The following is a 23,070-nucleotide window of genomic DNA, read 5'->3' as shown; positions in this document are numbered from 1 at the left end:
AAAAATGCCGGACTGGGCGACACTTGTGGTCACCCCAGCCGGCCTACGAGCGCGTGCAGACCATGGCATTGCGCTTGGTCGGCCGCGACATATTCAAGTAAGTATGCGGGGCCGGGCGACGGGCTGGATGTTGAGATCCAGTGGTCACCCCGGTTTCTGCCTAAAAGCGCGTGCAGACCAGTGCGCTGAGTCGGCCGCGACGGAGTCCCAGTAAAGGGACTGACTTTGCGAGTTAAAAGCTCGCTTGGACGCCAGGACCAGAGAGTCGAGGCGTCCACAAACCCCCACCCCGGTGGAGAGGGTATTGTGAAGAGAGGGTGCCTGTCGGTTCGGTATGGTGAGTAAACGTTCCCTTTTTTCCTCATTTATGAGGCAGTATATATTATGGGCCCCTCCATATATGGTCAGTATATATCTGATACTTACAAGTCCCCCTTGTAATACAGCATGTGTTTGTGGGAAGTGGACTTGGTTCAAGAGCTAACACTCTACCCAGCAGACTGTAACATTACAGCAGACATAGGAGGTATAATCCTACCTTATGTGCAGTGTATCTCTGTAGATCCATATGTCACCTCTCAGCAGAGTGCAGGTGGATGTGCTGGGAAGACGATATCGGCGGTCCGCCGCCATTTTGCCGTAGACCGAATGCATATATGTCCTCAGGTCACGCCGGCCGCCATGTTTTTGGAGTCTTATGTCTCTTCTATGGGGGCGGCCATGTTTTGTGAGCCCAGCTTCCTCGTGGAGGGCTGGGAACGCCGGAAGGCGTACACAGGGGGCGGAGCCACGCCTTCTGCCCGGGAAAAAGCAAACAGCTCCTTCCAGTCTGTGTAAGACAGACGCTGGCTGCAGTTTGTTGGAAACTGCACTGCATCGGTTGGTGAGCCTTGGGGGTCCCTCTCTCTCTCTCTCTCTGGGATCGAGAAGCAGGTACTCTGAGGGGCGCTATTGCGCTAGGGGGAGACACACAAAAAAAAAAAAAAAAAAAAGAAAAAGTTTTTTTGTTTTTGCTGGCAAAAGTGTCCTGTATTAACATGGACCCTGCCACTCATGTATCTCCTCCGGATCCCCTCGAGGGGTCTGCGGGATCCTCCAGCACCCCATTGACAATTGAATCTTTGTCAGCTATTATGGAAACTTTTGTGTCCCGGGTGGAAGTGGCTTGTCAGGGACAGGGCGCAAGAAAGCGACCCCCGCCTAACCCCTTATTATCTGAAACCTCGGATTCAGACTCTGAGCCTATTTCTGCAGTTGCAGGTACTTCATCTGGTATTGGTGTCTCGGGTCCTGTCTCTTCAGACAGTGAGGAGGATGTTTCGGCATCCGCCATAGCCCGAGAGGAAGCGTTGGTAAACGCACTCATTGTATCTGTTCAAGAGACTTTAAGGTTACAGGGTATTCCATCAGAAATAGCTGAAACTGAGATCCCCTTTGGGACTAAAAAGCGCATCAAAGTAGCAAAGGTTTTTCCATTGCCCAAATGTTTTGGCAATCCAATCGATGAAGAATGGCGTCTGCCAAAACGCACCTTTAATATTTCTAAACGCATTGACAGGCATTATCCGTTTGAGGAAACCCTTATTAAAAAATGGACAGAACCACCTGTGGTGGATTCACCTATTGCTAGATTGAATAAAGCCACGGTTATTCCTTTAGAAGACGCTCCGTCTTTTAAAGATCCAGTGGATCGCAAGATAGAAGCTATGTCTCGCACCATGTTTTCCTTGATTGGATCAGCTTTCAGGCCAATAATTGCTATTGGTCTGGTTTCGCAGGCTGTAACTGAATGGACCAAGTGGTTACGCCGGGACTTAGAAGAAGTCCCTCAGGCGGTATCAGATTTGTTGGAACAAATGATACAGGGGTTACAGTTTGTATGTGATGCGGCGTTAGACGCCACTCCATTAATGGCGCGAGCATCAGTCTCAGCAGTGGTTCTCAGGCGTACACTGTGGCTAAAAGGTTGGTTAGCCGACCAAGGTTCCAAAAAAGCATTGGCTAATATCCCCTTTTCAGGAGAGCGTCTATTTGGAGCCAACTTAGATGAGATCATTAAGGATCTCACCGGTGGAAAAAGCACCTTTTTACCGCAAAATTTTAAAGGTAGAGGAACTCGTCAAAGACGAGGGCCTTCTTTTTCTGCTCACAAGAGGTTTTTTCGTCCAGCGGGTGAAAAAACTAAGTCCTCCAAAGCTCCTGCAGGAGGCGTCAGGGGTCGTTGGTCGGGCAAGCAAAAGCCCGCCCCCTCCAGACCTGAAGATAAACCATCCAAAGCCTGAAGGTGCGCCCCCACCCATAACTGGGGTGGGGGGACGTCTTCGCCGGTTCCCGGATCCATGGCTTTCCAGAATCCCGGACAAATGGGTTTGCGAAGTCATAAAGTCAGGGTACAAGATCGAGTTTCGATCTCTCCCACCGGCGCGATTCTTCCCTTCCAATATCCGACTATCTCCGGATCGTCTAGAAGATCTGCGGAGAGCAGTCACAGATCTACTACAACAAGGAGTGGTAGTCCACGTTCCTTGGACAGAACGGTTTCAGGGGTTTTATTCAAACCTGTTTACAATACCCAGGAAAGAGGGCAAAGTGCGTCCAATTCTGGACTTAAGAGCGCTCAATTCTTTCGTCAACATAAGAAGATTCAGAATGGAGTCCATTCGCACGGTAGCAGCCTTCCTGCATCCAGGGGATGTCCTAGCGTCCATAGACATCAAGGACGCCTATCTTCACATTCCCATTTTCGCAGGACATCAGCGTTTTCTACGCTTTTCCGTAGAGGAGAACCACTATCAGTTTGTGGCGTTACCTTTCGGTCTCGCCACGGCTCCGCGGGTCTTCACAAAGGTGTTGGCCCCAATGTTGGCACTTCTGCGCCAAAGAGGTATATCGATTCTAGGTTACCTAGACGATCTTCTGCTTCATGCAGAGTCTCCTCAGACCTTGCTACAAAACATAGAAATTACTATGATTTCTTTACAGGAATTCGGGTGGCTGGTGAACCAGCAAAAGTCATTTCTGGTTCCCACCCAGAGGCTCGAATATCTGGGTCTAATTCTAGACACAGTCAGGACAAGAGTTTTCCTTCCGGTAGGGAAACTCCGAAAGATTCAATCAGCAGTCCAGTTGTTACTGTCCAACAGCTGGTCTTCCCTTCGGACTTGCATGAGGGTTCTGGGGTTGATGGTGGCTTCATTCGAAGCAGTCCCATTTGCCCAGTCCCATACCCGAATTCTTCAGCAAGAGATTCTTCTCAGATGGAATCGGAATCCGGAATCCCTGGACAATCAGATCCGATTGAGCAAACAGACCAGAGAGTCTCTGGTTTGGTGGCTTCGGTCTCCAATGCTCAGCCAGGGAAAGTCATTTCTGCCAATATATTGGACGATAGTGACCACGGATGCCAGTCTATCCGGATGGGGAGGAATTCTCGGTCAGTTATCTGTCCAGGGACTTTGGTCCTCGGAAGAATCCAGATTACCGATAAATGTATTGGAACTGAGAGCGATCAGACTTTGTCTGATTCACTGGACCGAGCAGCTCCAGGGCAGCCCGGTTCGGATCCAGTCGGACAATGCCACGGCCGTGGCTTATGTCAATCATCAGGGGGGCACCAAGAGTGTCCGAGCGGCCAAAGAAGTGGCTTGCATTCTTCGCTGGGCGGAACGATTTGTTCCAGCAATCTCTGCGGTGTTCATTCCGGGGGTGGAGAATTGGCAGGCAGATTATCTCAGCCGTCAGACCCTGGATCAGGGGGAATGGTCCCTCCATCCAGACGTTTTCCACCAGTTGTGCCTACGGTGGGGCACCCCGGATGTGGATCTGTTGGCATCACGATTCAACAGGAAAGTTCAGAGATTCGTGGCTCGCTCCCGCGATCCTCTAGCAGAAACCGCAGACGCACTGATCGCCCCGTGGGGGCAATACCAGCTAATATATGCCTTCCCTCCTCTCGCGTTACTGCCAAGACTTCTTCGCAGGGTAGAGGAGGAAGGAATCCCAGTAATCCTGGTAGCTCCGGACTGGCCTCGTCGAGCTTGGTACGCCGACATGGTCAGACTGGTGGCGGACGTCCCATGGAGACTTCCTCTCAGGGAGGATCTACTGTCTCAGGGACCGATCTTCCATCCTGCTTTACGATCGCTGGCTTTAACGGCCTGGCTATTGAGACCCAGGTGCTGAAGGACAAAGGTTTGTCAGCTTCAGTTATTCCTACTCTAGTTGAAGCAAGGAAAGCGACTTCCAGAAAGATTTATCATCGCACATGGAAGTCCTACATTGCATGGTGTGAACCTTTGGGGTTCCGTCCTCGGTCTTATTCGATTAGTCGAATATTGGCTTTTCTGCAACAAGGGGTTGAGCAGAAACTGGCCTTGAGTACTATCAAGGGTCAGGTCTCAGCATTAGCCATCTTCTTTCAGAAGCCTTTGGCTACTCATTCCTTGGTGCGGAATTTCATCCAGGGGGTGCGACATCTGGCTCCGCCAGTGCACGCGCCGTTACCCCCCTGGGATCTTAATTTAGTGTTGTCGGTTCTTCAGAAACCTCCCTTTGAAGATATTAGGGAGATTCCTCTACCCACGTTGTCCCAGAAGGTGGCCTTCTTGGTGGCTATTACTTCTGCACGCAGGGTGTCAGAACTGGCCGCATTATCTTGTCGTTCACCATATCTGGTGGTTCATAGAGATAAGGTGGTTCTTCGTCCGAATCCATCCTTCCTACCAAAAGTGGTTTCAGAATTTCATCTGAATGAAGAGATTGTATTACCTTCCCTGTGTCCTAAGCCCAGTCATCCTCGGGAGTTTGCTTTACACTCCTTGGATGTGGTCCGGGCGATCAGGGTATACTTGAAAACGGCAGACTCGTTTCGCAAGACGGATTCACTTTTTGTGATCCCAGATGGACCCAAAAAGGGGTTGCCTGCATCTGCCGCGACCATTTCCAGATGGATCAGACAGACGGTAGTACAGGCTTATTCTATTAAGGGTCGGGAGCCCCCGTTCCCTGTTAAGGCGCACTCCACTCGGGCACTTAGTGCGTCATGGGCCTTTCGCCATCAGGCGTCAGTGGTCCAGGTGTGCAAGGCGGCTACCTGGTCGTCGGTGCATACCTTCTCTAAACATTATAAAGTTGATGTAATGGCATCGTCTGATGCCTCATTTGGCCGCAAGGTTTTGCAGGCCGCAATTTGAGGAGACCAGTGGTCTACCTCGAGGGTTTTTTTCCGTTGGAAAATTTTTTCTTTTAGTCTCATTCTTTGTTTATAATGAGCCTTTAAAACTTCTAGTTTGGCACCGGTTGGGCCTACTAGATTGGATTTGATTTTGTCAATCCCACCCCTCATTTGTGGCACTGCTTCTGGATGTCCCAGCTCTTGAGAATCAAGAAGACTACGTCTGTCAATGAGCGATAGAGAAAAATGGATTTTTGTAAGAACTTACCGTAAAATCCTTTTCTCTTAAGCTCATTGACAGACGTAGTACCCGCCCCTCTATCATTGAGTTGGGTTGGGTTAAATTCTCTGTACTGCTTTAAACAGAACTGATTCCCTGTAGCAGAGAGAGGGAGGATATACCCTCAGGGACTGCCCCCTAGGGTGGAGCCAGAACGTTTTGTCATTCTGCCTAGTCCTACTCCTGCGGAGACAACATAACCCAGCTCTTGAGAATCAAGAAGACTACGTCTGTCAATGAGCTTAAGAGAAAAGGATTTTACGGTAAGTTCTTACAAAAATCCATTTTTGTTCATATGGGGGGGGGGGGTGGTGGATTTAAATGACCAGATGCTGAAACCCTACTTATCAACCCGAAAGTCCCGTTACTGGTATAAAAAAGTCGCATTTCACCTGTTTTTCATATGGCCATGTACAAATCGTTTGTCTGCCATCAAAAAACACCAGGAAACCAACACATCACCTACCTCAAGTACATTGAAGACATCATCACTGGCCTAATATACCAACAGGGACCGGCCCCAGCAAGCATTCGCTCTGTTTGTGTGAGTAGACTTCACGAGCTACATTTTCCCTATAACATTCCCCCCACAGAATCAGGAAGAAGGCGCCAAAAGAGATGTCGTGTGTGCAGCAGAAATGGAATTAGAAGAGACACTAGTTTTCATTGTCCCGATTGTCCCTCCCAACCTGGCCTATGCATTGGACATTGTTTCAAAATCTACCATACAGCTGTAAGATTTTAGATCCCCTTATTTTTAAGACTGCCATTTCCCATTTTGAAATACCTGTCCAGATCATTTGCCTGCTACCATGTTTCTACGTTACCTGACTCTGGCCTGTTTACCGAAGATGCATTTGCCTGCCGTTTTTAAAAAACATGTTTCCTACATCCACGTGCACCGACCTCAGCCTGTTTACCGATTATGCCTTTGCCTGCCGTTTTAAACCAAGTTTCTGACTTCCAAGTGTACCGACCCGGCCTGCTAATCAACCACGATTTTTGCCTGCCACTTGGACTGATCTTTTGCCCTTCTACTTCAGTACACAGGGGTCTCACACATATGTGAGGGGCTTCAGAATAGAGTTCGGAGTATAGAAAAAACGTTTTTGGTTTTCTGTGTTCCCAGAACAGGGTCTGGAGTCCGGAGGCTTCAAAGAGTTTTGGGTGGGAGAAGCCTCTACCCCTGTCCCCATTCTTTCCTGACAGAGGCCTACGCTTGATGGTCCTACCTGCTGTCTGGATCAATATTTTGGCTGTGCTGAACATATCGCTGCATATAATGACCCAGGACTTTATAGACCACATCTCTGCCTGCTGCATGGACCAATGTTTGGCTGTGCTGACACTATCCCTGCTTGCTGCCTGTAATGACTATGGACAGTATTTCTGCCTTCTGCCTGTTCGATTTGCTTTTGCTGTCACGGACCACATCCCTGCCTTCTACCTGGATGCTCTCCTCTGTGGACCACTACTAAAACCACAGGTAATCTTTTGTTTACCCTTTGCTCCGCAGAATATATTTTGGGGTGTAATTGGTATGTACATGCTATGTGTTACATATTTTTGAAGGCCCTTCATATTTCTAATAGGTTGTCAGGAATTTGGATGTAAAATGCATGCTCCTAGAACGTCTGAAGGTGTCTACTTGGATGTTGGGTCTCTGTTTATGGCCAGGCGGTGTAAGTCTCACACATGTGGTATCACCATACTCAGGAGGAGTGGCAGAATGTATTTTGGGGTGTCATTTTTGCTATGTACATGCTATGTGTTAGAAATATCCTATAAATTGACAACTTTGTGTAAAAAAAAAAAAAATTTTTAATTTTTTTTCCCACATTTTCTAAAAACTTGTGGTAAAAAAATGACCTGTTCAAAAGACTCACAATGCCTCATAGAATATACGTTGGAGTGTTTTCTTTCCAAAATGGGCTCATTTTGTGGGCAATTCCATTGTCTTGGTGCTCCAGGGCCTTCAAAATTGTGTTAGGTAGTTAGAAAATTATGTGTAATTTATGCTCCTAGAATGCCTGGCGGTGCTACTTGGATGTTGAGTCTCTTTATGTGGCCAGGCTGTGTAAACGTCTCGTATGGTATCGCCATAGTCAGGAGGAGTGGCAGAATGTATTTTGGGGTGTCATCTTTGATGTGTACATGCTATGTGTTAGAAATAGTTTATAAATTGACAACTTTGTGGGAAAAAAATTATTTTTTTCATTTTCCCAAGAATTGTGGGAAAAAATTAAAACTTCGAAAAACTCACCATGCCTCTTACTAAATACCTTGGACTGTCTACTTTCCAAAAAGGGGTCATTTGGGGGGTTATTCTACTGTTCTGACATTTTAGGGCCTCAAAAAAGGAGATAGGCCGTTAGTACATCAGGTGTGATCAATTTTCAGGAATTGGTACCATAGCTTCTAGACTCAATAACTTTCACACAGACTAAATAATATACACTAATACGGGTTATTTTTACCAGAGATAAGTAGCAGTATACATTTTGGCCAAAATGTATTAAGAAAAATATTTTTTTTGCAAAATTGTTTAAGAGAAACTAAAAAAGTGTTTTGTTTTTTTTTCAAAATGTTTTCTCTTTTTTGCTTATATCACAAAAAACCCAGTTGTGATCAAATACCACCAAAAGAAAGCTCTATTTGTGTGAAAAAAAATGATAAAAATTTTGTTTGGTTACAGTGTAGCATGACTGAGCAATTGTCATTCAAAGTGTGAGCGCTGAAAGCTGAAAATTTGTCTGGGCAGGAAGGGGGTGTAACTGCCCTGTATTGAAGTGCTTAAAGAACATTAATTTATCCAATAGTCTTTTAAATAGCCTCTTGGATTTTTATTTGGGCAATACACATTTGTCAAGGTCCAATCTACACCCAGCAGCTGACCCTTCAAGAAGATAAATTGGCGTTCTGGGTCTGCTAGTCTGTCTTCCACGGAAAATTGAATTTCCCCTGAAAAACCGATTGCCACCCCCTTTGATCTTTCTTAGTTGGTGTATCTCCATAGTACCAGACCAGATAGTGTTGAGTATATTTTCACATTTGAATCTTGTGCAATGTATGTCTCCTACAGAAATACTTTGTTAGCAAAATTCAGTTTAAGCTCCTCTAATAATTTTTTGTCTTTTTCTTGGGGTATTCATTCCTTTGACATTATATGTCAATAATTTTCAAGAGTCCATGTCGTCTCTCCCTCCCTTCTCACCCCCTGAGACCATAAAGCCCTCCTCCTCCCACTTGGGCAAAGCATGGTGGGGGAAACAGAGGCTTCTATGAAGAGCTTTGTCCTAAACTCAGAGAGAGGCAACATCGACAACTACCATCACATAATCAGCACAACATTTTTTATCTCCCCTTTCCTCCCTCCCCACCCCCCTCTATCACTCCCATTTCCATTCAGATGTTATTCTGATCAACTAATGATCACTAATGATCTTATAGTAAGGAATTGGGCAAGAACCACCCAAAGGCTCCTTCGCTCACTACTTTCCTCAGGGTGATGCTTAAACCAGCGCACTCATGAGGGAAACCCCTCCTCCTATAATATAGGTGAAAAGGAATTTAGCCTTAGCCTATCTGGCAACCAAGCCAAGTTCAAATCCAAGTCCAGTCTCGTCACATTTCTGTCTCCATATCCCTCTATCTTCAACAATCCTCAGTGCCATTTCTACCCCACCCCATCTTGCTGCACCTCCCCTCCTTCCTCACCTTCAGATTCCCACTTTTCCTCCTGTTTAAAACCGTTGACTTAGTCCTTTCTTGAGATTAAACACCTTTGTTCTTTATGTTTGTTTTTTCTTATTCACTGTTTGTTCTTCTTGTACTTGTCTTCGAACTAGCCTGATATTTTTGGGATGGTAATATTAAATTTTTCACAAAAATCCCGGGTTTTCTCAGGAAATCTTAATCTTATTGATCGACCATCTCTTTTCCCTATCAAACAGGCTGGGAAACCTTGATTTTATACAGAATTTTCTGTTTTTGCAGCAGTTTAACAAGTGATTTCAAGATCCTTCTTCTTAGTGTGGCCTGTGAAAAGTCTGAAAAGATCTCTAGTTTTGCATTTTCATAACTAATTGATGTATTTCTCTTCAAACCTTTCCAGATCTGGGCCTTATCTGCCTATCTTTGAAACCGTGTGAAAATGTCTCTGGGGGTTCAGTGGAGATATTTCTTGGTCTCCTAATTCGATGTACTCTTTCAAATATAATTTGATCTATTGCTCCTCTGTCTAGTAGCGGATCAAAGATTTTTCTCATCTTATCAGAAAGGTCTAACCCCCGGTTCCGGTAGACCGCGTATCCTTAGGTTTTTTTCTTCTACTCCTGTTCTCCTGGTTTTTTTTTCTTCTACTCCTGTTCTCCTGTTTTTTTTCTTCTACTCCTGGTCTTCTATCTGATAGGCAAGATCCCTTTTTAATACCTTCACCTCTTCTCTTAAGTTTTTTATTTTCTTTATGTAGCCTTGTTTGTTTTCCAAATCTTCTACACGTAATAATCAATTAGAGAGATCTTTACTGATAGCTGTTTAAATCAGTTTTTAGGGACTTTTCCAAGGTTTTAAGCATCGCTGCCATTTCCCCCTTTTAAAAGAGGATAGTCACTTACTGTTGTTCCTATATTTTGATCTGTACCAGCGTTTGCCTCTTGGCCCTTTTCTGTTGGGATTTTTTCCACAGATGTCGCTCCTATTGAGCTCCTGTTTGGGTTCACCTTCACTTCTATCCGTTTTGTCCGAACCTCTTGAGGTTTCTCCATCAGCGATTTTTCCATGTTGTCCTCTTGTGCCCCTTGTACCATCATTTTTTTTGTTGTGTTAGGGCTAGTGCTTACTTTGGATACTTTTTCAGGTGCGCTGCCTCTGGTTAGCCTGCCCTTCATAATTACCTATTGCTAATGGGAGGAAGAAAGGGAAAATAAATGTCCTTCCTCCGTCTTACCTCTTTATTTTATTCGATTTTTTTTTTTTTTTTTAATTTAACCTCTTGCGTCTAGCAACAAGTAACAAACTGGAGGGTGAGGGGGATATTCAAAAAATGAATCCTATAGAGGTTTTATCAAAAGTCCTCAGGAACACTCCCAACAGTTGTGACAGAAACTCAAAGGCATTCAGAGGCTTCAAATATACAGATCTTCAAAATCTAACAAATAATATATACTGTATGATTAGTATCTTGCTGGTTTTCAAATTCAGTTGTTGATCCAGGAGGAATAACATGGGGGATATAATAGCCACCAGCTCTCAATTCATTTTTTTTCTTCTTTGATCCACTTTGACTAGATGTAAGGATTAGTAGGTAGGAGTTGAAAGGGGGCTCTCTCCCTCCCCCAACATCACAGTGCTCAGATTTCAGGCAGACCTTCTCTAGCTTGCAGCATCTGACTGCTGTGCATCTCACACCATGGCATAGCGAAATCAGCTGTTCACTAGCAGGCTCAGAGGACTTCAGCTGTTCACTAGCGGGCTCGGAAGACTTCAACTGTTCACTAGCGGGCTCAGAGGACTTCAGCTCTTCACTAGCGGGCTCAGAGGACTTCAGCTCTTCACTAGCGGGCTCAGAGGACTTCAGCTCTTCACTAGCGGGCTCAGAGGACTTCAGCTCTTCACTAGCGGGCTCAGAGGACTTCAGCTCTTCACTAGCGGGCTCAGAGGACTTCAGCTCTTCACTAGCGGGCTCGGAGGACTTCAGCTCTTCACTAGCGGGCTCGGAGGACTTCAGCTCTTCACTAGCGGGCTCGGAGGACTTCAGCTCTTCACTAGCGGGCTCGGAGGACTTCAGCTCTTCACTAGCGGGCTCGGAGGACTTCAGCTCTTCACTAGCGGGCTCGGAGGACTTCAGCTCTTCACTAGCGGGCTCAGAGGACTTCAGCTCTTCACTATCAGGCTCTCACCGGCTTCTCATCAAACAGCCGCTCAGCAAGGCAGGACACAAAGCTCCGATCCCAGCTGTCCACACTGTGTTGAGATGTCGGCTTCAGACTCTGTCCGTTGTCCTGTCACCTACTAGCAGGGAACGGACGGCATGAGGTGCAGAGAGATGAGGCCGAGCGGCTAGACAGCTGAAGAGTTAGGATCCTGGAGCTCCATCACTAGCAGGATGTCTGGCATCCAGCAGGCCTCCTCGCTCTCACGAGCACGCCATATTGGCCCCTCCCCCTCTGTGCTCTAGTTCTCAATATGCTTTGATCTAAACCATTCCATTGTAGCTCTGGCTGTATGTTTTAGGGTCCTTGTCCTGCTGGAAAGTGAACCTCCGCTCCCAGTCTTTTGCAGACTCTAATAGGTTTTCTTCTAAGATTGCCCTGTATTTGGCTCCATCCATCTTCCCATTAACTGACCAGCTTCCCTGTCCCTGCTGAAGAAAAGCATCCCCACAACATGATGCTGCCTCCACTATGTTTCAGGGTGGGGATGGTGTGTTCAGGGTGGTGTGCAGTGTTTTGTTTTCCACCACACATAGCGTTTTGCTTTAAGGCTAAATGTTAAGTTTTGGTCTCCTCTGACCAGAGCACTTTCTTCCTCATGTTTGCGGTGTCCCCCACATGGCCTCTAGAAACTGCTAACAGGGCTGGTTATGGCATTCTTTCAACAAAGGCTTTCTTCTTGCCACTATCCCATAAAGACTAGATTTGTGCACGACGAATAGTTGTCCTGTATAGATATGTAAAACATTAAAAATAAGGGTCTATAAAATTTAAAATCCAATAATATACTGCCTCACCCTGTAATGCACATGCTCAGTTGCTCTCCCATTTTAGGCATTTTTAGACATTGCTGAGTTTTGTAGAGGCTAATCTGTTGACAGCCTTAAAGCGGAATTAAACCCTCCTATACTTTACTGCAAAAGACGCTGCTTCTGTTTAAACTGCAACTGTCATGCTGTGCTGCACATGTGATCAGTTAGGACACCAGCCATTTGATGGTTTTGACAGTTTGGACATAAGCAAGTGTGACAGTTAGCAATCCTGGCATTCCGGGAATGTAACTTGTTTTTTTAAACCATTAATACAATGGGTTTAGTTCCACTTTATGATTCAATGTTCTTTGGGGGCTCTGGGCTTCAGCAAAATGGCAGCCTTCAGCAAGAAGCAAGTTGTTAATGTAATTTTAAATCTATGGATCTTTTAAGGGTCTTTTTCCACTTATCATTTTTTCTTCCATTTTTGCCTCACCAAAAGCAGAAGAAAAATGCATGGCCATTAGGGCCCCTTTCACACTTGTACGACCTAAAAGTCACGTGACTTTAAGCAATGCCTGTGTAATCTTGAGGTCTATGGATTTCAAGTCGCCTCAAAGTCGGACCAAAGAAGTGCAGGGACTACTTTGAAATCGCTGCAATTTGAAGTCGCACAGATATAAATGGTACTCATTGGAAATCATGGGATGCGACTTGAAAGGGGCCTAAATCCTATGGCGCTCTTCAGGCTAGTCAGTTGCGGGTCAGCTGTCTTTTAAAAGTCTTGCATGCTGTGGTTTTTTTGCATGTTTAGTGCGTTAAAAAAAACAAAAATAAAACCCTTCCCCCATTAAAATGAATGGAAAACGCATAATAAACTCATCCGCGGTTGTGTTTTTGATGCAGTTTTGAGTGGCATATCCTTTTTTCACAGGTGCAAAACAGACCGGAAACTTGGCCAAAACCTACGTGGGTTTTTTTTTTAACTTTTTTTTTTTTTTTTTCATTTTTAATACAGTACAGCAATTTAGACAGCACACATGTGCGTTTTTTACAGTTTTTTTTTTTTTTTGCAGTGGAGCAGTGCGAAAGCAGCCTAAAATTGATTGTAAAAAAGGAGTAAAAATACCGCTATACACTTATGTGGCTGTACAGCGCTCACCCTGCGCTACAAGACACCACTTAAGATAAAGATATTGTATAGTATAATAACTTAAACCAAGCAGCCACTATAGCTCAAAATATAATTCAATAACGTGTGAATATACCCTCAAATGAAACTCCTCCTGTGCAAAAAACACATTAGCAGCGCTACATATGATTATTCCTCAGCAAATTAATATTTCTGCAAGAGTTCATAAAAAACAGTCATTCTCATGGATAGAAAATGTCCTTCACCGGTGTATGAGGATCTCAGACCTGCACCATCACCACACCTCCAGTGCTGGACCCTAGGTATTAATCACTCACCGACAGGACTTTAGGTACTGCGCCTTTAACACCCTCAAAAAGGATGGTTACACTGCACCTACCACTGTCGGAGAAAGGAAAGCTTGCTCTCCTCCTGTATCCACACGAGGTTCAGCGATAAGTAACCCAATATCCAATGCTCCAGACTCCTGTAGATCACATGAAATAATAGGAAGGACTCATAGGGTAATATTGCTTAAAAACCAATGATTTATTTAAACACTGCCCCGTTCTCTTTTTCATGGGAGAGTGGGAGGGTAAATTTATATTAAATATCCCTAAGAAATTTTGCAGGCAAATTTAAATGATGATAATACCAATAACATTAGGCTGGAATTTAAGTGGAGTAAAGATCGGATAAATTACTTAGATGTAGAAGTGGCACTATTAGACTGCCAGTTGGTTACTAAGGCTTACTTTAAGCCATCAGACCGCAGCGGTTATTTGCCCAAACAAAGAGGTCACAATCCTCGATGGTTGAAAGATATTACTAAAGGTGAGCTATTAAGGATTAGGAAAAATTGTACTACAGTCTATGATATGTCCCAATCCCAAATAATTAAAAACAGGTTTGTGGAAAAAGGGTATAGTGAAGTAGAATTAGACCGCACTATTAATGAGGTGAGAGCAATTTCTCAAGAAGAGTGTCTCCAAAATAAAAGGATAATAGACACCAAACATGAATGGGGCTTCATTACCTATTACAATGAGCAGCAAAGAGAGGTGGAGGCCACCTTTAAAAAACATTGGAATGTTTTATGGACAGAATCTTAGGTAAGGTTGTCTCTAATGAACCGGTCTTTAATTATAGGAAAGCACCCACCTTTGGTGATTAAAATAGTTCACAAAGTTTTAGATCCTCCAAAAAAGCCAACAATGTTTTGAGACAGGATGGGTTTTAATGCCTGTTGGAGGTGGAATGGGTTAACGGTTTGCGGAGGAGGATAAATATCAGTGGATATGCCGCGTGCCCACGACCTCAAGTTGAAGTCGTGATGACGAAATGCATCAGCGTGAGCACGCGGTCACCTTGGTTGCAGAACGCCTGGACGTCACACACGAAACCTGGAACCTACGATCAGCTGGTACCAAGCTGCCAGAGCGTAAAGGTTACGATTTATTTGTGTATATTTGCTCATGTTCACATGCAAGTGCAATAGGTGAGGGGACGGGGCGGTGTTTAAATAAATCATTGGTTTTTAAGTAATTTTACCCTATGAGTCCTTCCTATTATTTCATGTGAACCTCGTGTGGATACAGGAGGAGAGCAAGCTTTCCTTTCTCTGACAGTGGGAGGTGCAGCGTAACCATCCTTTTTTGAGAGTGTTGAAGGTGAAGTACCTAAAGTCCTGTTGGTGAGTGATTAATACCTAGGGGCCAGCACTGAAGGTGGGGTGATGGTGCAGGTTTGAGATCCTCATACACCGGTGAAGGACATTTTCTATCCATCAGAAGGACTGTTTTTTTTATGAACTCTTGAAGAAATATTTAGGGAGGAGTTTCATTTGAGGGTATATTCACACGTTATTGAGCCTAAAATAAATTACTTCTAGAAAAGTTACATTTGCATATAAAAACAAATTTGCATTCCATGTCCCTGGATTTTCCCATGCAGATTGATCATTTTTGGATTTACAGTATAGCACTGCATAGTTATAATCAGTTGGAGCAAAGTTATCTTGCTAACATTATTGCATTTATACCCACTTCTGTTTTGTCCCAGTGAAATCAAGAATTTATCTCAATTTTTAATAATTTTGTTTTGCTTGTCTCTTTTTCTTCAGCATTTCCTTCAGGAGTTGGTTGAAAACCTGTATAGGGAAGGCAATGACCTATACCATGAAGGTGAAGTGAAATTAGCACTGGGGCAGTATACAGAAGGTCTGACAGTGGCAGAATATGCAGCTTCTGAAGAACTTGTCCTTTCTCAGGAGCTGTTGTGCAGATTGTTTGTGAACCGATCCTGCTGCTATTATTCCATGGTGAGTAAGATTATATTGGTGCAACATTGCTCTACAAATCAAGTCTAATTATGTCAGATGTTAATGTGTTATAAATGTGTGTGTATGTGTGTGTGTGTATATATATATATATATATATATATATATATATATATATATATATATATATATATATATATATATATATATATATATTACACAGTATCTCACAAAATTGCGTACACCCCTCACATTTTTTATAAATATTTTATTTAGATCTTTTCATGTGACAACACTGAAGAAATGACACTTTGTTTCAACATAAAGTAGTGAGTGTACAGCTTGTAGAACAGTGTAAATTTGCTGTCCCCTCAAAATAACTCAACACACAGCCATTAATGTCTAAATCGCTGGCAACAAAGCGAAGTACACCCCTAAGTTAAAATGTTCAAATTGGGCCCAAAGTGTCAATATCTTAGCAATCTTGGCAATCTTCTTATAGCCGAGGCCATCTTTATATAGAGCAACAATTATTTTTTCAGATTCCCTGAGGCTTCTTTGCCGCGAGGTGCCATGTTGAACTTTCAGTGACCAGTATGAGAGAGTGAGAGAGCGATGACACCAAATAACACACTTGCTCCTCATTCACACCAGAGACCTTGTAACACTAACGAGTTACATGACATCGGGGAGAGAAAATGGCTAATTGGGCCCAACTTGGACACTTAGGGGTGTACTCACTTTTGTTGCCAGCGGTTTAGACATTAATGGCTTATGAGTTATTTTGAGGGAACAGCAAATTTACGCTTTTATACAAGCTGTACACTCACTACTTTACATTGTAGCAAAGTGTCATTTGTTCAGTGTTGTCACATGAAAAGATAAAATAATAGATTTACAAAAATGTGAGGGGTGTACGCACTTTTGTGAGATACCGTATGTGTGTGTGTGTAAAATATTATAAACAACTTATAAATAAATGCAAAAAAAATTAAAACATGGACCTTGTCAGTAGAGCAGTGGACCGGGTCTGTAGTTTGGATTCATTATTTTTGTATTTTTTTTTTTTTTTGAACAAATTATTATTTTTTTTTTTTTTTGTAGGAGCCCCATTGGGGGGCTGTGGTGAAATATCAGCAGGGGGGATTTTCACTGTATGGGGTGATTATTTAAAGGTGTGCCCAGGAACATCCGTCGCACCCCTTGTCATGCCTTTATATGTTCTACATGTTATGTCTTTACTGTGTGCTACAGGGGGAGACTAGATATGAGACACCCTACCTACTGTTCACCCGTTTGTCAGTTCTAGAGTCCTGAGTATGTTTTTCATTAGTTCAGTATCTCCTATTTATACAGCCACTTGCTGTATCGCTTGCTCTGTCCAGAGAACCCTTGAGTGTTACTCAAAAACCATGGGTTCTAAAACGCCTTTTAATGGCCTAAATGTTGGCCATGTTGCTGGCTGTCTAGCAGAGAGACAAGCATGATGTTCTCTGTAAAGCGGGTAAAGGGTTAAAACAGTTGTTTGCTCTGTCTATTTTGTATGCATGTAACTACAGGAAAATGTAAACTGTTAAATTGTCAATGTTTTTCCCCCCCTTGCGTGTATTAGAAAGTGTTAATAGAAATCTCATAAGTGTGGTCACCTTGGGTTAATTCCCCACTTGCTTCCTCTTTAGGAATATATTACAGTTTTTGATGTCCAGCCTTTCTCCTTCTTTGGAACAGGTTTTGAAATTTTTCAACTTAATTCTCACTCAAAAGCTCCAATCATGGACAAAGGGCAACTTTATCGGAAGTGTGATCTATCCTAATAAAAATCAGGAACACTCTTCCTGTGCGCCCCCTTGGGCGCGCATTGGGTAAAATCTGTGATCGCCGTGTCCCTGTCGTGCTAAATGGCCAATCGCAGTGGCTTTTTACCATGTGATCACGGTGTCCAATGACAAACGATGAGAAATGTTAACTTATGATCTCATCTTCCAATGACTGCTCTCCTTCCTTCACACAGACCGAGTGTGAGAGAAGGAGAGCTTTTGTGATCGCAGTGAGGTTGCTACATTTCCCTACAGTGTCACACAGTGCCCATCAGTGGAACCTCAACAGTGCCCATCAGTGCCACCTCATGAGTGGACATCAGTGTAGCTGATCAGTGCAGCACCATCTGTGCCGTGTGTATCAGTGCAGCCTCATCAGTTTAGCCTAATCAGTGCCTATCAATGCAGCCTCATCACCGCCACGTCTGAAATGTTTGTTTTATCTTTTTTCAAATGAGGGGGCATACCAAATTCTAAATGCGGCCAATGAGAGCTGTGTTGGATTCTGATTACAAGCCAGTGTTGAGCAGTAAAACACTAACCGAGTCAGAGGAGGAGGACCGTGTGCCCACCAAGCGAAGGTGTTCTGGCGAGGAGGAGGCTACCAACAACTAGAGCAGTGGTATCCACCAGTAGCACAGTGGCATCTACCAGAAATGGAGTACCTCTGCGAGAAAGGCCAGGCACTAGTGGGGTGTCACCTCAGCTCCAAAGGGTTCCATATGCCCTTCAAAACACTCTATGGCTTCCTTCTAAGTCAGGAGCATCTAACATCCCCCCCCCCCTTTCACTGCCCGTCCAGGTGAACACAGAGAATTGTGCCCCCATAGTTTTAGTTTCCACATGACTATTGCATTCAATTGTGGCCCAGCACAAACTGTATGCTCAAAAATTCCCAACTTCAAATTGTTCCCGTCCTTATGAATGGAGAGAATTAACAGTGGAGGAGTTCAAGATTTTTTTGGGCCTCACATTCAGTATGGGGCTCGCCAAAAAAAGAGTTGTGCTCATACTGGTCCACCAACCCCATCTATCGCATGCCAATCTACTCAGCACTGATGCCAAGAACAAGATATTTGATGATTACTGCGATTCCTCCATTACAACGATAACACCCAGTGCCCTCCCCGAAATCACCCAGCATATATTAAATTGTATAAAACTCGGCCACTTCAAAAAAATCTCGAACAAAAATATCTATCTGCGTGGATGAGTCGCTTGTCCACTTTACTGGAAGGTTTGGCTTCAAGCAATTTATCTCCAGCAAAAGGACCCGATATGGGATAAAACTTTACAAATTATGCGACCGAGCCACTGAGGACTCTTATGCATTCTGGGTATACGAAGGAAAGGACTGTATCCCCCTAAATGCCCAGACTACATAAGAACAAGTGGGAAAGTCCTCATATTTCCACTCCTCAAAAAGGTTATCCCCTCTATGTGGATAACTTCTACACCAGTTTGCCCCTTTTCCGCAGCCTTCACCGGAAGAAGACTCCAGCATGCGGCATCGTGAGAGCGAATAGGAAGGGCTTCTTTGAAAGGCTCGTTAATATGAAACTAAGAAGAGGGGAGTCCGCAAGTTTGCGAAACGAAAAAATTCTGGCTATGAAGGGGAGGGACGAGATCTCTACATGCGGTCTTCAATGCACAACAACACCTGCGTGGAAATCCACAGAAGGAATGGCCCAATCCAAAAACCAGTATGTGTCCAAGATTACAATTTGTTCATGGGGGGAGTCGACTTCAATGATCAAATGCCTACCTTGCTACAAGAATTGCCCATTGGTGTAAAAAAGTCTTAATTTATATTTTTAATTCGGCAATGTACCATGCACACTTATTATTGTCCCAAGTGGCCTTGCCAACCAAGCCTCTGCATAGGTGACTGTTTCCACCGTTACCATAATTCTCTACAATATGAGTGAAGTATGGTAAACATAATTCCTGAATTTCTGCCATTTGCCTTCACACTTCTTATTCCTCTGCATGATCCTGAACTGAAGAAAAAAATTTATGCTCCTGCGCATTAGAAGTTACTGTGCCGCTTGATCTTTAAAAAGACGACTCACTGGTTTAGCCGCCATTTCGGTTGTGCTGCCACTCTCAACAGGTCAAGGAAACCCAGGTAAAGCTCTAAAAAGAATACAATACAGAAGACGCAGCAGCCTAATGCATTACATTTTGCAACAATTTCTTTTTAAAATATTATGCACATCATACTCCCAAATGAAAAAAGATGAAATGTCAAGCGAGATAAAAGTAGAAGTCCACCAATTCTTGACTCAGCATGGTCTGCTGGTTAAAAACAGTTGTGGAATGAAAGCCTTCAAAAACCTTTTTGGAGTTTTTCGTTCCACTACGGTTTAAACCACTACTAAAACCACAGGTAATCTTTTGTTGAGGGATAATTCTTGGTATGTGCATGTTATGTGTAAAAAAATATGAAGGGTTTTCAAAAAGGGGTAATTTGTGGGGTATTTGTTCTGTCCTGGCCTGTTAGTCTAGGTTCACATTGTTGTGCTTGATGCGCCTTTTCAGGCAAGTTTTGTGGTACGTTTTTTTAAACCCTTGTTTTTAAACTTGTGTTTTTGATGCATGTTTCATGCATTTTGTGCTTTTGTGGGTTTTTTAATTTACCGTATTTATCGGCGTATAACACGCACCGGCGTATAACACGCACTTTAATTTAGGAGGGAAATTTTAGGAAAAAAGGTTAAATTTGAAATAAACCGCATTGAACTCAGAAATTTTTTTTTTTAAATCAAATGCACAAATGCAGTCTTACCAGTGCCCATGAATGCAGCCTCATCAGCGCAGGGTTCATGCAGCCTCATCAGCGCAGGGTTCATGCAGCCTCATCAGCGCAGGGTTCATGCAGCCTCGTCAGCACACTGTTCATGCAGTCTCGCCAGCGCAGTGTTCATGCAGTCTCGCCAGCGCAGTGTTCATGCAGTCTCGCCAGCACAGTGTTCATGCAGCCTCGCCAGCGCAGTATTCACCAATGCAGGGCAACAGTAGCCTCGCCAGCGCCATTCCATTATGTCCTTTTAAAAACACTGTGTTTAACTGTTTGCTAGAGAGCGGGCTGGGAAGCCGGCTGCCGCGTCCTTAACAGATTAATCATTAGATATCAGCAGGGTTGCTCGCTGACCACGTAAAAAGAAATTGCTGGCTAAAAATTTGAGGAAAGTGAACGGCTTGGGGTCCCCCCCAATTCAAAATTCATACCAGACCCTTTATCTGAGCATGCAGCCCAGCAGGTTAGGAAAGAGAAGGAACAAACGAGCGTCCCCCCCCCCTTTTTTTTTTCAAATATTTTACTTATTCGAAGAGAAAAAAGGATGAACAGGCATGTACACAGGGATAAAATAAATACAGCAACAGGAAGTTAACATTGGTATATACATGTTATTAATGTGGATTATTTCCTACAAGTTACCTTTTATTACTTTCATATATAAAGTTTTGTGGTCAGTTTTGAGTTTCCTCCGAAATATGATGAGAAAAGAGAGAAGCGAAAAAAGGAAGGAGGGGGATAAGAGGAAAATGAGGAAAATTACTATATACAGCTGGGCAGGACGTGAATGGGGGAAGGTGCAGGAATAACGGGTGGGTATGTAAAGTGGTCAGAGTAATGGTTTTTCTTCAAACATCCCTCTATATATTAGTTGCTTTTCAGAGCAGGGCTCAGTAGGTTTTTTTTCCCCTTATCAGAAAGGAGAAACCCATTCCAGATCCTCCCAAGTTTTATTGTATTTTTCCATTTTATGTTGAGCTGTTAGCAGAAGATCTTCCATTCTATTGATTTCTTCAACCTTGTGTATACAGTCAGCAATAGTTGGGGCGTGTTATGTTTTCCAATTTAATGGAATGCAGGATTTGGCGGCATTCAGTATGTGGCGTAGTATTGACTTTCTATATTTTTGCACCGGGACGTTTGATACATGAAGCAAGAAGAGAGCTGGGTCATTCGGGATCTGATATACAAAAGTGGGTGAATTTCGGGCATGACCAAAAAATGTGCAACATCGTTCTGTCCCCCCCTTGCATCTCCAACAGAGGTCCGCGATACCATCTAGTCAGTATTTTATAGTTGGTTTCCTGTATCTTTGTACAGGAGGACATCTTTAGTGAAAGTGAATAGATATTTTGTTTCTGTATAGGTGTAAAAGTGCGATTTAGGTCCGCCTCCCTTTTCTCTAAACAGGGCAGGTGTCTTTCCTCCTGAAGGAGCCATCAAGAGGTTGTAAGTTTTGGAGAGGAGTTGTGAAAGGATACTCTCATCTGAGCAGTGTTCTTAGGTCTAGAGATTACGATTGTAAGCCCCTGGGTTTGTCAGTGAGTGTAAATAATGATGAATTTGGATGGCTTTCCAAAAGGTGACTCTGAAGGGACCCTGGTCATCTGTCAGCCTGATTCGATTACGTTCTGATTTGCCACCACGAAATGGGAGGCCTGAAAAAGTCCTTGATCCCGTAACCGCATGAATGACTGGTCCCGTAGTCCAGGGAAGAAGGATGGGTTGCCCAGAATCAGAAACAGGGGAGATGAGATCATGGATATAGAGATGTGTGCAAAGGGAGGAGACTATGCAAATGGTGGTTCCCATAGTGGGGTGTATTTTAAGGGCACGCGGTAAGGAGTCACAGCACCACGGTGCTTCAAATAATAAGACATCTGATTTGAGATTGTTCAAGTTGTGCCCATAGCTTATTTTGAGAGTGCCTTCCCCAATCTATTAGTCTGCTCAGGTGTGTTGCTTGGTAATATTTTAGAATATCCGGTAAAGCCTGGCCCCTGTGTATTTTAGTTAGCGTGAGTTGGCTGCGTGGGATACGTGGGTTTTTATGTGCCCATATAAATTTTGTGAATCTAGTGTGTGTTTGCTTAAAGAATCTGGAAGGTATCTCAATAGGTAACGCTTGCAATAAGTAAATGAGTTTAGGGAGTATACACAATTTTAGTAGATTGCATTTACCAAACCAAGAATGTAGGCCCTAATGCTAGGACTTTAAGTAATAAGGGAGGAAAATTAGACTCGTATGTTTTGGAGAAGTCAGGGGGTGTTGGGGCTCCCAGGTATTTAAGGGCCGTATTCATCCCTTTTAAATGCGAGACTGGATTGTAAGTGATGTAGGAGTGTAGATGTGATGCCAACTCCCATGGCCTCGGATTTATTAAAATTCATTTTTAAATTAGAGTAGCGGCCGTATAGCTTAAATTCGTGTAGCAGGTTTGGGAAGGATATGATTGGATTAGTGAGAGAAAAGAGTAGGTCATCAGCATAAGCAGATACTTTGCATTGGGTGTCTGCAAATTTTACATAGGAAAGGTTCTAATGTAAGTGCAAAGAGTAGAGGAGATAGAGGGCACCCCTGACGGGTCCCGTTGGTTATTAAAAAAGTATCTGATAAAATCCCATTGCTCTTCACCTGGGCTGTAGGTTTGGAATATATCTGGGTGATCCAGTGTAGCATATTCTCCCCAAGGCCGATCTGGCGTAGCACTGAACATAAACCGCCAGCTCATGCGATCGAAGGCTTTCTTCGCATCTGTGTTTAGAAGGTAGTGTTCACCAGATGAATTAAGTTTAGTACTTTTGGTCGTGTTATCACGTCCTTCTCGGGATGGTATAAAACCCACTTGGTTCAGGTGGACCAGCTGCTGAAGATGGCCAGCTAGACACGTCGCCAGGATTTTGG

General features: G+C 43.7%; 1 protein-coding gene across 1 annotated transcript in view; it reads left to right on the top strand.

Moving 5' to 3' along the window:
* The window catches only part of LOC309561587 (zinc finger CCCH domain-containing protein 7B-like), a 604,923-nt gene that overhangs the window by 50,736 nt on the left and 531,117 nt on the right, over positions 1 to 23,070 (top strand). The window contains exon 4 of the mRNA XM_082265580.1: positions 15,393 to 15,590. Coding sequence (XP_082121706.1) covers positions 15,393 to 15,590 — 198 coding nt within the window. The remainder of the gene's footprint in view (positions 1 to 15,392; positions 15,591 to 23,070) is intronic.

The sequence above is a fragment of the Pelophylax lessonae genome (genome assembly GCF_965119305.1).
Source record: "Pelophylax lessonae genome assembly, chromosome: 8".
Classification (NCBI taxonomy): domain Eukaryota; kingdom Metazoa; phylum Chordata; class Amphibia; order Anura; family Ranidae; genus Pelophylax; species Pelophylax lessonae.
Note: the sequence above shows the minus strand (reverse complement) of the source record. Positions and strands in the feature narration are given on the sequence as shown.